Consider the following 13,871-nt stretch of genomic DNA (forward strand, 5'->3'; position numbering starts at 1 on the left):
TTAGACATAATTACGGTGCCTTGGTGCGATAGACAAATTTAAAGGATAACCAAGTCTTTGATTCGCTTCAACTGTGAGTTGGCGCAGAATACCTGAGGGTTTAGGTGGCCAAGTAAATAGCCAGAATATTATTGCAATGTTAGATTAAATACGTTACGTGCAGCGCAGTCTTTAAAAATACGTGGCGTTCACACGCTTTATTTTTTGGCAGTTAGCATAATCTGGCAAATGCAACGGGACACACTTGCACAGGATGACCAAGTATCTCTCGTTACGAAGGACCCCAGAGATGGCAGGGACCAGGTCAAGCTTCGTGAGTAAATCAATCTTCATTATTAACCCATAACTCATTGAATGATAATAATCGGGGTCCCGATACGCCAGTCCTTTCATTTAATGTGAACAGCCTTCTTCACATTGAGAACACATTATTGATTTGCAGCATTTTACGTCTTTAGCTGTTTTTACAAAAAGGACGCAAAAATTCATTTTGAAACAATTAATTCCACCCATTAATGAAAAGGTTTATGTTCTGGTTGGGGGGGGGGGGGGGGGGGGGGTTAAAACTGGTCTCGCGTGGACGTGGAGAGTACGTGGCATATTCTCAGGATTCAGCTCACTCTGGCGCGCCCTTTGTTAGGTTTGGGTGCCACAAGCTCACCCTGGGTCTCTTATTTCCGATTAGACAACATATACAAAGCACTCTAACCCGAGACTATTGTTATTAAGCATAGCGATGCAAAGATTGTTCGAAAATGTTCTTGTCGAACTATTCTGATCATAATAAAAAAGATTTTGGTATCTACATATCAGTTTGTACTGGAAACAACATCAAAGACACTGCTCTTTCAAATTGTTACCATAAATAGAGCGAATGCAGTTTACATTCTTTTGCGTATTTCGAGCTATTTATGGTAAATACTCCCAAAGAGCTTGAGTGGTGGAAATACACTCTTAACAGCTGTGGAATATTTACAGAATTTGTTTATGGATTTTCTGCATTGACTGCCCCAATCCTCTCGTTTTTGTGAGTTAATGGGTTACTTGTAAGACCATCTGCGGGATTCTCCGTCGGGGGATCCTCTGCTTTGCGTCACCGCACCCAGGCCCGTGGATTTCCCAACGGCCTGGGGGTGGCCATAATCGGAAACTCCATTGGCTGGCTGCGGGAATGGAGCTGCCGGCATGGTGCTCTGCGCCGGAAAATGAGGCTGCCGGGACGGAGAATCCCGCGCAATGTCTATATACAGAATTACGTAGAAACATAGGAAGTAGGAGCAGGTCATTTGGCCCTTCGTGCTTGTTCCACCATTCAATATGATCGTGGCTAATCCTCTCTCAGTAACATATTCCTTCATTCTCTCCATACCTCTTGACATCTTTTAGAGTCTTGAAATCTATCAATTTCCTTAAATGTATTCAGTGGCTAGGCCTCCAAAACCTTCTGTGGTCGGATTCTACAGGTTCACTACCTTCCTGAGTTTTAAGTGGCTTACCCCTACCTTGAGACTGTGACCTTTTGTTCTAGACCCCACCTCGTCAAAGAAAATAATATCCCTGCATCCAGTCTGTCCAGCCCTGTTGGAATTTTCTACTTTTAAATGAGATCCCCTCGCATTCTTCTAAATTCAACTGAATACAGGTCTTGTTTACAAAATCTCTCCTCGCACAACAATCCTGCCATCCCCCAGGGAATCAGTCTGGTAAACCTTTGCTGTACTCCGTCTGTGGCAAAGATATATTTTCTTCGATAAAGAGTCCAAAACTGTACACAGTGCTCCAGGTGTGGTCTCACCAAGATCCTGTACAGCTGCAGTTAGACATCCATGCTTCTGTACTTGTCACGCGAGGGAGATATTAGGAAATTGGGTCCAGAAATGAGACCCCAATGTAGCAGGCAATTTAGGAGTTGAACAGACTGAGGGCAAAAAAACTGCTCGTAGAGTCAGAGGGCTACACCCACACCTGGCTGAGTTACATTGTCCCAGTCAGACTTAAACTCGTTAGTGGGAGTACACAGGAGCACCCAGTACAATTTAGCACCCCAGACTTGTTCAATTTCTCAGGGGAGGAGGTCAGCGATAACCCCCTGCTTCTTAGGTTCTTAGCGGGTTATAGTTTGGAAGACCTTCTGTCCCATCCGCTATCTTCGGGCACCTCTGCCACCATCCCGGACCTGTTTTCGGAGTTATTTTCAGGGCCTTCCAGTGACCAGGTGACAGGGGCAGAGCAGGCATCTGCACCACCGCCTCCCGCTAGCACGGGACCCCGGGAGGAGCCTGTGGAGATCCTGCCTGTCGATGATCCCGGTGGCGGGATCAAGGCAGCCCTGGGTTGGTTGGTGGACCTGTGTCGCCTGCCGCACTCAGTGCGGTGGAGGATTCGGGCCCGGAGAGCGACTGTCAGCCGCCCAGTGTCGGGAGCGCAGGGTGCACATGAGGCGCTCTGCAGCGGGGTGTGGGGCTCACTCGTGCCTGACACTGTGTCGCCCCTCACCCCCTCTAGGGGACTCCCAGAATCTGGCACATGATAATTGAAGGTTCTTTTATTTTTCTGCCTCCGTAGATAGTTCAGGCAGTGCCCTATTGCCCCCCCCCCCCCCTCCACCAACATACACGGTACCCTCCCTCCCCACCACCCCCTTCCTTTCCCTTCTGTTGATACAGAGGCGAGGGTATCTGGTCTCTCCTGTGCAAAGTTTAGTGCTTGTACCATTTGTTTTTTGTAGAAATGTGTTGTGAACTGTTTTAATAATCAGAATATCCCCCCCCCCCCCTCCCCGTACATTGGTATTGAGGGGCGGGTACCCTGTTTCTCCAACACAAAATTAGTGTTTGTACCGTTTGGCTGTGTATATATTTTTTACTGTTTTAATAAAAAGATATGCCTCAGATCCATTGTTCTTTAGGACCATCCTGCTGGCCAGCTATTAGCCCATTATGAGGTTTCTTTGCCCATCAATGGGCAGAGATTAGTTGCTTATCAATTGGATGTCTCTGTTCTTTTGTACAAACAGGAGTGGGCAATCAGCAATGATAAAATGATAAGTTAAAGTCTGGAAACCCCAGAGAACCTTTGTTTGAGGGGCTGGGTGAAGCTTAGAGATAGAGAAGGAATGCTGTTTTGAACAGTTACAGGGACGCCTGTAGCCTCTGGGACTCCTCCAATCGGCTTTGTACCTGTTGGAGTGTCGCTGACATCTCGTTCTGAATGTCCCAGCTGCACACTATCGTCTCCATCAGCTATGGGTAGCCCTGTACCAGAGGCTCAGCATCAGGCTGGCACCCACCTGGGTCCAGGGATCTAGCAGACATCCAACTACTGTTTCGCCGAGGGGTTCCATTTGTTGTGCATCAGCAGTTGTGTGGTGCTCACTAGAACGTGCCCCGGAAGCCTGACAAACATTTCCCACCAAGGTGCGTGTATCTGTGTTGATGGAGGGTGGGGATGACATCTGTGATGCCTCAATCATGTCTACCTCGGAACTTACTTCCAAGATGTTCTTCTGGGAGGCTGGAGAGATGGGTCACCTGGGATGGGTCAGTCCTGTCGGCTGGAGGACCTGCGGGAGAAGGAACATGTGGTCAGTGTGAGGGATGGGCCAGTCAGTAAGGGAATAACAACTCCCGTTTGAGAGGTGCTCCGAATGGAGCCCAGTGGATTGTCACTTCTGCGGCTTCTACCAACCTCTGCATTGGTGACAGCTCTGTCCTCGGCCACCCATGTCACCTCCAGGGCCCGTTCCTTGAAGGTGGTGAGGATTTTTAAGTCTGGCACGCCTCCGGTCAGTCTGGGTCCTCTCCCGACGATTGTGCGAGAGCTTCTCCTTTAGAGACACATGGCTAACTGCACGAGTGGTTCTCAGCTGTGCGAAGCTTGTGAGAAGAAAGGGTTATGGAGTGGTTGAAGGGCAATGGGGGGTGAAGAGAGTGCATGAAGAGATCGGTGGGGGGGTGGGCAGGTGGATGCTCACGTTGGGTCGGAAAGGTCTTGTGGAGCGGGAGGGTGGGGACGTGTCGATGTCAATTCACCCATGCTGCCTATTGTAGGTCGTTGACCTTATGGCACTGGAGGCAAGTCCTCCTGGTCATGCTCCCCGAGCTTACAACTGCTGCCATCTTGTCCCAGGCGGCACTGTCTGTCCTCTGACTCAACCTCCGGGACCCTCGGGGGAACAGGACATCCCTCCTGGCCTCGACAGCATCTGGGAGCCTTACTAGGTCCACATCGCAAAATCTTGCGGCCGGCCTTCTCGGCGCCATGGCTGCGAGCGGACTGGGATTGGCTGTGCAACTGCTGTTTAAGTGCCGTCTGACCCTGTTAGCGGCAGGTTGGCGAGCGCGGTCCCGGCGAATCTGCTGGCGAGCCTTCATTTGTAAGGAGAAGTCTGTGGGGCCTCATTAAGTGGACCAATTAATGTTAAATAGCGTTGCCGGCTTAGAGAATTGCGCCTTGTATATATATTTTTTCAAGAGGCAGTTGGATATAGCACTTGGGGCGAAGGGGATCAAAGGATATGGGGATAAAGCAGGATTACGCTGTTGAGTTGGATGATCAGCCATGATGGTGATGAATGGCGGAGCAGGCTCGAAGGGCCAAAAGGCCTCCTCCTGCTCCTATTTTCTATGTATGTATCTATGTGTAACGGAAGTGATAGAAACATAGAAGGCCCTTCAAGTCTGCTCCGCCATTCATCACGATCATGGCTGATCATCCAACTCAATCCCCTAATCCTGCTTTCTCCCTATAGCCTTTGATCCCATTCTCCCCAAGTGCTATATCTAGCCGCCTTTCGAATATATTCAAAGTTTTAACATCTTCCTGTGGTAATGAATTGCACAGGCTCACAACTCTGTGTGAAGAAATGTCTCCTAATATCTGTCCGATATGGTTTACCCTGACTCCTCAGACTTTGACCCCTGGTTTGGACACACCCATCATTGGTAACATCTTCCCTGCACCTACCCTGTCGAGTCCCGTAAAAATGTTATAAGTCTCTATGAGATCCCCCCTTATTCTTCTGAACTCCAGCGAGAACAATCCCAACCCAGTTAATTTCTCCTCATATGACAGTCCCGTCATCCCTGGAATCAGTCTGGTAAATCTTTGCTGCACTCCCTCGAGAGCAAGAACATCCTTCCTCAGAGAAGGAGACCAAAATTGCACACAATATTCCAGGTGTGGCCTCACCAAGGCCCTATATAATTACAGCAACACATCCTGCTTCTATACTCGAAGCCTCTCGCAACGAAGGCCAACATACCATTAGCCTTCTTTGCCGCCTGCTGCACCTGCATGCTTACCTTCAACGACTGGTGCACAAGGACACCCAGGTCCCGTTGCACACTACCCTCTCCCAATTTATAACCACCCAATTTATAACCATTCAGGTAGTAATCTGCCTTCCTGGTTTTGCTTCCAAAGTGAATAACCTCACACTTATCCAAATTATACTGCATCTGCCATTAATTTTCCCACTCTCCCAACCTGTCCAGATCATGCTGTAGGGTCCCTGCATCCTCGTCACAATTCACCCTCCCACCTAACTTGGTATCATCTGCAAACTTTGAGATATTCCATTTTGTTCCCTCATCCAAATCATTAATATATATTGTGAATAGCTGGGGTCCCAGCACCAATCCCTGTGGTACCCCACTAGTTACTGCCTGCCAATCTTAAAAGGACCCATTAATCCCTACTCTTTGTTTCCTCTCAGTTTTCTATCCACCTCAATTTCCCCCAATCCCATGCGATTTAATTTTACACAATAATCTCTTATGCTGGACTTTGTCAAGCGCCTTCTGAAAGTCCAATATACCACATCGACTGGTTCCCCCTTGTCAACTGTACTGGTTACATCTTCAAAGAATTCCAACAGATTTGTCGAGCATGATTTTCCCTTCATAAATCCATGCTGACTCTGACTGATCCTGCCACTGCTTTCGAAATGTTCCGCGAGAAGGCCTTGATAATGGATTCAAGCATTTTCCCCACTACCGATGTTAGGCTTACTGGTCTATAATTCCCTGCTTTCTCTCCACCTCCCTTTTTGAATATCGGAATGACGTGAGCTACCCTCCAATCTGCAGGGACAGTTCTAGCGCCTTTGGAATCCCGGAAGATGACCAACAATGCATCCACTATTTCCATAGGCACCTCCTTCAGCACTTTGGGATGCAGATTCTCAGGCCCTGGGGATCTGCCTTCAATCCCATCAGTTTTCCCAGCACCATTTCTCGACTAATGTTGATCTCCCTCAGTTCTTCCCTCTCACTAAACCTTTCATTTTCCAGCATTTCTGGTATCTGATTTGTGTCCTCTTTTGGCATTTTCCCTTCTACTGATGTTAGATTAACCAGTTTGTAATTTCCTGTTTACTCCCTCCTTTTATAAATAATATGATTACCCTATCCAAATCTGCTGGACTGTTCTCGAATCAATAGAATATTGGAAGATGACAACCACCACATCCACTATTTCCGTGACCAACTTCACTAGTACTCTGGGATGTAGATTATCAGGCCCTGGGTATCGCTTTCAGTCCCTTTAATTTCTCCAGCACTATATTTTAAGTACTACTAATTTCCTTCAGTTCCCCCTTCTCACTCAACCCTTGTTCCCTCGCATTTCTGGGAAGTTATTTGTGTCTTCCTCCATGAAGACAGAACAGAAGTATTTGTTTAATTGGTCTGCCGTTCCCTTGGTTTCTATTATCAATTCTTCTGTTTCTGACTGCAAGTGACCTACATTTGTCTTGACTAGGAAAGAGGACCTGTTTGGGGAATGTCAGGAACTAGGAACAAAATTAAAGAACAGGTTGTCAAGGCTTATAATCTCTATTATTATCCGAAGCATGTGCAAATTGGCATAGGGATGAGAAGATTTGTGAAGCAAAAACGTGGCTAAAGCAGTGGTGAAGGATAGAGGGGTTCCATTTCATGGTGCACTGACATCAATACTGGACAGGAGGGATTTTACAGGAGAGACTGTCTCCACCTGAACCTATCTGGGACCAGTGGTCTAACGGAAAGAATAAATAGAGTGGTTACAAGGACTTCAAACTAGCAAATGTGGGGGAGACGTGAAGGCCTCAGGGGAACTCAACACAGTTCAAAATAAAGTAACAGGGCAGAGAGCAATGAAATAGTCAGAAATCTACCTCGCTTTACTCGGATGTTGCCTGGTATGGAGGGCATTAGCAATGAGGAGAGGTGAGATGAATTTGGTCTGTTCTCAATGGAACGACGGAGGCTGAGAGGCGACCTGATAGAGGTCTACAGAATTATGAGTGGCAGGGGCAGAGTGGATAGTCAGATGCAGGGATCATTGTTGTGAACCTCCTCTGGAACCTTTCCAAGGCCAGCACATCCTTCTTTAGATACGGGGTCCAAAACTGCTCACAATACTCCAATGGGATCTGATCAGAGCCTTATACAGGCTCAGATGTATATCCCTGCTCTTGTATTTTAGCTCTCTCAACATGAATGTGAACATTGCATTTGCCTTCCAAACTGCTAACTGAACCTGCACGTTAACCTTAAGAGAATCTTGAACCAGCACTCCTAAGTACCTTTGTGCTTCTGGTTTCCTTATTTAGAAAATAGTATGTGCCTCCATTCTTCTTACCAAAGTGCATAACCTCACACTTTTCCACATTGTATTCCATCTGCCACTTCTTTGCCCACTCTCCTAGCCTGTCCAAGACCTCCTGCAGCCCCCCTGCTTCCTCAATATTACCTGTCCCTCTGCATATATTTGTATAATTTGTAAACTTAGCAACAGTGCTTTTAGTTCCTTCTTCCAGATCGTTAATGTATATTGTGAAAAGGGGTGGTCCCAATACCGCCTCCTGAGGCACACCACTAGTCACCAGCTGCAATCCTAAAATCCTAAAAAGACCCCTTTATCCCCACTTTTTGCCGTCTGCCAGTCAGACAATCCTCCAGCCGGCGCCGAAGGGCTGGGGCAATTTCGCGCATGCGCGGAACGGCCGGCGTGATCTCGCGCATGCGCGGAACGGCTGGCGTGATTCCGCGCATGCGCAGACCGGCCAACGTATTTTCGTGCATGCGTGGGGGATTCTCTTCTCTGCGCCGGCCCCTGGGCAATATGGCGGAGCCCTACAGGGACCCGGCACGGAAGAAAGAAGTCCCCCCCGCAGAACAAACCCGCCCGCAGATCGGTAGGCCCCGCTCGCGGGCCAGGCCACCGTGGTCCCCCCCCCCCCCCGCCCGAGGATCGCCCCCGCACACTCACCTGCCAGGTCCCGCCGTGCGTGAGGTGAGTAATTCACGCCGGCTGGACTGGCCAAAAATGGACGGCCGCTCAGCCCTTCGGGGCCCGGAGAATTGCTGGGAGGGCCGCTGCCAATGGCTCCCGACCGGGAATCCCGCCAACGCCCGAAAAACGCCGCCGGAGAGTAGGGCAGCCGGCGGCAGGCCAGGATTCGCGCCTCCCCCCGGGTTCTCCGACCTGGCGGGGGGTCGGAGAATCCCGGCCAGTATGTGTGATATAGGTGTTAGTATAGTGTAGATTGTAATTATCGTTTATAGTATTGCTAGCTTTAGGAAAAGTGTTTGAACTGTATAATAAGTAGTGTAATAAAATTTAGCTTTGTTAATTTAACCTAGCTTTGTGGTCTTTGTGTACATTATGTCCAGAATCCATCCTGAGTATTAACAACACAAAGAACACCACATGCTACCTAGGAGTGATTCCTGAAAGCATAGCAAGCAGTTAGCTAGAGAGATTGGTTAAAAGAAAAGAATAAGAAACATCGCACTGCTGACCAGATCTTGTTGATAGCACCAAGTTCCAGCCTGTAAGATGGAAGGTCTGCAGAAGCCCAGGCACTTTCAGACAACTGGTAAACTTGATCTCAACTGGATAATTTCAAACAACAGCTTGAATTGTATTTATCTGCCTCCACGCTAGAGTCTGCCACTGATCAGCGTACAATTGAGCTTCTCCTAACTGTAGCTGGACCGCAAGGAATTGAGTTGTACAATTCTTTCCAATTTGAAGATAGTAATGATAAAAACAAATTTGGTAATGAAAAAATTTGACATCCAATGCAAAGCTCAGGTTAATGAAAAGGATGCAGCAACAAGGCAAATCGATTGATTCATTTGTTACTAGTCTAAGACTGCAAGCTCAGGCTTGCAATTTTCGTCAGGAATGAATTCACTCAGCCGTGATCAATTTGTTTTTGCCGTTATTGCTGAGAGATTGCGTGAACGTTTACTTCGGCATCCAATGCTGTCTTCAGATGAAGCGATTAATCTCTAAGGCTAGCGAACAAGCTAGGTAGCACAGTGGTTAGCACAGATGCTTCACAGCTCCAGGGTCCCAGGTTCGATTCCCGGCTTGGATGACTGTCTGCACGTTTTCCCCATGTCTGCGTGGGCCTCCTCCGGATGCTCCGGTTTCCCCCCACAGTCCAATGATGTACAGGTTAGGTGGATTGGCCATGCTAAATTGCCCTTGGGTTAGGTGGGGTTACTGGTTTACGGGATATGTGGACTTAAGTGGGGTGCTCTTTCCAAGAGCCGTTGCAGACTCGAACTGCCGAATGGCCTCCTTCTGCACATTCTATGAAACCAATATGCAGAGTTTAAGGCTTGGGAAAAGGGTGCAAAATTGGAGAATGTGGCCGACGCCATTAACTCAGTGACGCAGTTCAGAAACCAGTGCACCACTGCAGGTGGCCATTTTGAACCTGACGTAAGCAGCGTGATGAAGTGTACCCGTTGTGGACAGGCCCACTTTAGAAAAGATTGTCCTGCACTTGGAAAGAAATGCTCGCAATGTGGTAAATCAAATCATTTTGCCTCCCAATGTCATTCAACCTCAGCGAAACCAAGACTCTTAAAAAAAATCGTCCAAATACAATAAGAAAGTAGAGTGTGCAAAACAGAGGTGCAGAAGAAAAAAATTCTCATTCAAATTTAGAAACTCGATAAGACACTTTCATAGTTGATGCGGTTACAAGGGTCAATCAATTGGACATTGATAAAAATAAAAAATTACAAACTGCGGATCAGAAGAAGGACTGGACTGTTCCATTGAACGTGAATGATTCAAATGTTTTATTTAAGCTTGACACAGGTGCTCCTGCTAATCTAATTACGGATACTGATCTGACACTAAGCAAAAAGTCTCCGAAGATACAATTGTCCAAATGTCGTCTAACTGACTACAATGGAAACAAAATCGCAACAGGAGGTTCAGCATGGCTTCGTCAAGGGGAGGTCATGTCTGACAAATCTGTTAGAGTTCTTTGAAAAAGTAACAAAGAAGTTAGACAAAGGAGAATCAGTGGACACAATATATTTAGATGTCCAGAAGGCCTTTGACAAGGTGCCGCTTTGGAGATTGTTAAATAAGTTAAGAGCCCATGGTGTTAAGGGTAAGATCCTGGCATGGATAGAGGATTGGCTGACTGGCAGAAGTCAAAGAGTGGGGATAAAGGGGTCTTTTTCAGGATGGCAATCGGTGACTAGTGGTGTGCCTCAGGGGTAGGTGCTGGGATCACAATTTTTCACAATATACATTAATGATCTGGAAGAAGGAACTGAGGGCATTGTTGCTAAGTATGCAGATGATACAAAGATCTGTAGAGGGACAGGTGGTATTGAGGAAGCAGGCGGGTTGCAGAAGAAGTTGGACAGGCTAGGACAGTGGGCAAAGAAGTGGCAGATGGAATACAATGTGGAAAAGTGTGAGGCTATACACTTTTGAAGGAGAAATGGAGGCATAAACTATTTTCTGAATGGGGAAATGCTGAGGAAATCAGAAGCGCAAAGGGACTTGGGAGTCCTTGTTCACAAATCTCTTAAGGTTAACGTGCAGATTCAGTTTGCAGTTTGGAAGGCAAATGCAATGTTAGCATTCATGTCGAGAGGGCTAGAATACAAGACCAGGGATGTACTTCTGAGGTGATATAAAGCTCTGATCAGACCCCATTTGGAGTATTGTGAGCAGTTTTGGGCCCCATATCTAATGAAGGATGTGCTGGCCATGGAAAGGGTCCAGAGGAGTTTCACAAGACTGATCCCTGGAATGAAGTGCTTGTTGTATGTGGAACGGTTGAGGACTCTGGGTCTGTACTCATTGGAGTTTAGAAGGATGAGGGGGGATCTTATTGAAACTTACAGGATACTGCGACACCTGGATAAAGTGGATGTGGAGAGGATGTTTCCACTTGTAGGAAAAACTAGAAGCAGAGGACACAATCTCAGACTAAAGGGATGATCCTTTAAAACAGAGATGAGGAGGAATTTCTTCAGCCAGAGGGTGGTGAATCTGTGGAACTCTTTACTGCAGGAGGCTCTGGAGTCCAAATCACTGAGTGTCTTTCAGACAGAGATAGATGGGTTCTCGATTAATAAGAGGATCAGGGTTGTGGGGAAAAGGCAGGAGAATGGGGATATGAAAAATATCAGCCAATATTGAATGGCGGAGCAGACGCGATGGGACAAGTGGCCTAATTCTGCTCCTGTGTCTTATGGTCTATGCTGCCTTGCAGTCAAGAACCATGAGATATGCATTCCCTTAGAGTTTGAGATAGCTGACTTGACTAAATCGTCATTGATAGGTGTGGATGCAGGGATACAACTAAACTTAGTGCAGAGAATCCATACTGTCAGCCAATCTATTGGTTCTCTAAGTGATGAGATAGAGGAGATCCCATGCAATTTCCCAAATGTATTCAGTGGAATGGTCACGTTACCGTTCACTTATAGCGTTCAGCTAAAGAGCGACGCCAAGCCGGTCATACATCCATCTCGCAGAGTGCCAGCACCTTTAAGAGACCGTCTGAAGGATGAACTGGACAGGGTGTTGCGGTACAAAATCATCTCCCAAGTCACTGAACCAACTGACTGGGTGAGCTCAATGGTGTGTGTTCACAAACCAAATGGTGGCTTACGCATAAGATCTCAATGACAATATCAAACGGGAGCACTACCTGATCAAGAAACAGATGGCTCATGCCAAATACCTCACGAGGATTTTGGCAGCTTCAGTTGGATAATAAATGTGGAAAGTTGTGCACTTTCAATGCATTGTTTGGAAGGTACTGTTTTAACAGGGTACCTTTTGGGATTATCTTCACTTCGGAAATTTTCCACAGGGCGATGGAAACGATAACCAAAGGTATACCTGGGGGTCTACGTCAATGACGTTATAATATGGTCAACTACGCCAGAAGAACATTGTTCAAGACTCATGCAAGTAATGACGAGAATTGACTCACATGGCCTGAAATTAAACAAAGACAAATGCCAATTTAGCATAGAGAAAGTGAAGTTTCTGGGAGATGTAATTTCGAAAGATGGTGTGCAACCAGATCAAGATAAAGTAAATGCAATTGGTAAAATGCCAATTCCAAAAGATAATAAAGCCATTCTAAGGATCCTTAATGTCATGAATTTCTTGGGTAAATTAATTCCCAATTTACCGACCAGAACAACAGCCGTAAGAAGAATGTTTCCTTTTTGTGGACGTCTCAGCATGGAACTGAATGGAAGGACCTGAAGTCGTTAATGACAACAGCCTCAGTGTTAGCATTCTTTGATTCGACCAAAGAAACTAAGATCTTCACTGATGCCAGTCAGAATGGAATTTAAGCTGTGTTACTTCAGAAATCCGAGGACGATCTCTGGAAACCTATTGCTCCAACGGAACAGAGATATGCACAAATAGAAAAAGAATGTCTAGGTTTACTTACTGGTATAACCAAATTCCACCACTCGATGTTTGGACTGCCTCATTTCACAGTTGAAACGGATCATTGTCCTTTAGTGAACATAATTAGAAAGGATCTAAATTGGGGGTTTTGGAGGTGGCACAGAGCAGGTATTGAGAGGCTGGGGGATCTGTTTATTGATGGGAGCTTTCCCTGTTTGGAGGATCTGGAAGAGGAGTTTGAATTGCCGGGAGGGAATGGGTTTTGTTATCTGCAGGTGAGGGACTTTGTGCGAAGGCAAGGCAGTTTCTAGAACTGGAGTGGGGGAGGGGAAGATATCGGAAATCTATGAAGAACTTCTGGAGTGGGAGCAAACCCAGATAAGGGAGGTAAAGCATAAATGGGAAGATGAGCTGGGTAAGGAGCTAGAGGCAGGTTTGTGGGAGGATGACCTGAGCAGAGTGAACACGTCCCCATCATGTGCCAGGCTCAGCCTGATACAATTCAAAGTGGTTCACCGGGCACACATGACAGTGGCCTGGATGAGCAGGTTTTTTGGGGTGGAGGACACGTGTGTGAGGTGTGCAGGAGTGCCCGCAAATCATGTCCACATGTTTTGGGAATATCCGAAGCTTAGGGGATTCTGGCAGGGATTTGCAGATGTCATGTCCACAGTGCTAAAAATGAGGGTGGCACTGAGTCCAGAGGTGGCGATTTTTGGAGTGTCGGAAGATCTGGGTGTCCAGGGGGCAAGAGAGGCTGACGTTTTGGCCTTTGCCTCCTTGGTAGCCCGGTGACAGATCTTATTAGCAAGGAGGGATTCGGAGACCCCAAAATCGGGGGTATGGGTTAGTAACATGGCTGGGTTTCTCAGGCTTGAGAAAGTTAAGTTCGCCCTGAGAGGATCAATGTTAGGGTTCGTTCGGAGGTGATAGCCGTTCATAGACCATAGATTACAAACATGTATCAAAACGGGTTACAGCGAATAAACACCCCAGGAAACATACTTCCCAACGATCAGCTATACAGTCTGTACAGATTTTTCCCCTTTTTCACCCCCCTCCCCGTGACAAACAGCCCCTCAAACACAGTCACAAACATCCCCCACCTTTTCTCAAACCCTCCTGAAGAGCCCCTTAACTCATACTTTATCTTCTCTAATTGCAGGAAGTCGTACAGGTCA

General features: G+C 46.9%; 1 protein-coding gene across 1 annotated transcript in view; it reads left to right on the top strand.

Moving 5' to 3' along the window:
• The first annotated feature begins 212 nt into the window (after positions 1-212).
• Positions 213-13,871, top strand: part of LOC140391602 (UDP-glucose:glycoprotein glucosyltransferase 2-like) — a 731,169-nt gene continuing 717,510 nt past the window's right edge. The window contains exon 1 of the mRNA XM_072476257.1: positions 213-313. Within this exon, the coding sequence (XP_072332358.1) occupies positions 254-313 (60 nt within the window). The 5' untranslated portion in view covers positions 213-253. The remainder of the gene's footprint in view (positions 314-13,871) is intronic.

The sequence above is a fragment of the Scyliorhinus torazame genome, chromosome 15 (assembly GCF_047496885.1).
Source record: "Scyliorhinus torazame isolate Kashiwa2021f chromosome 15, sScyTor2.1, whole genome shotgun sequence".
NCBI classification, from domain to species: Eukaryota; Metazoa; Chordata; class Chondrichthyes; order Carcharhiniformes; family Scyliorhinidae; genus Scyliorhinus; species Scyliorhinus torazame.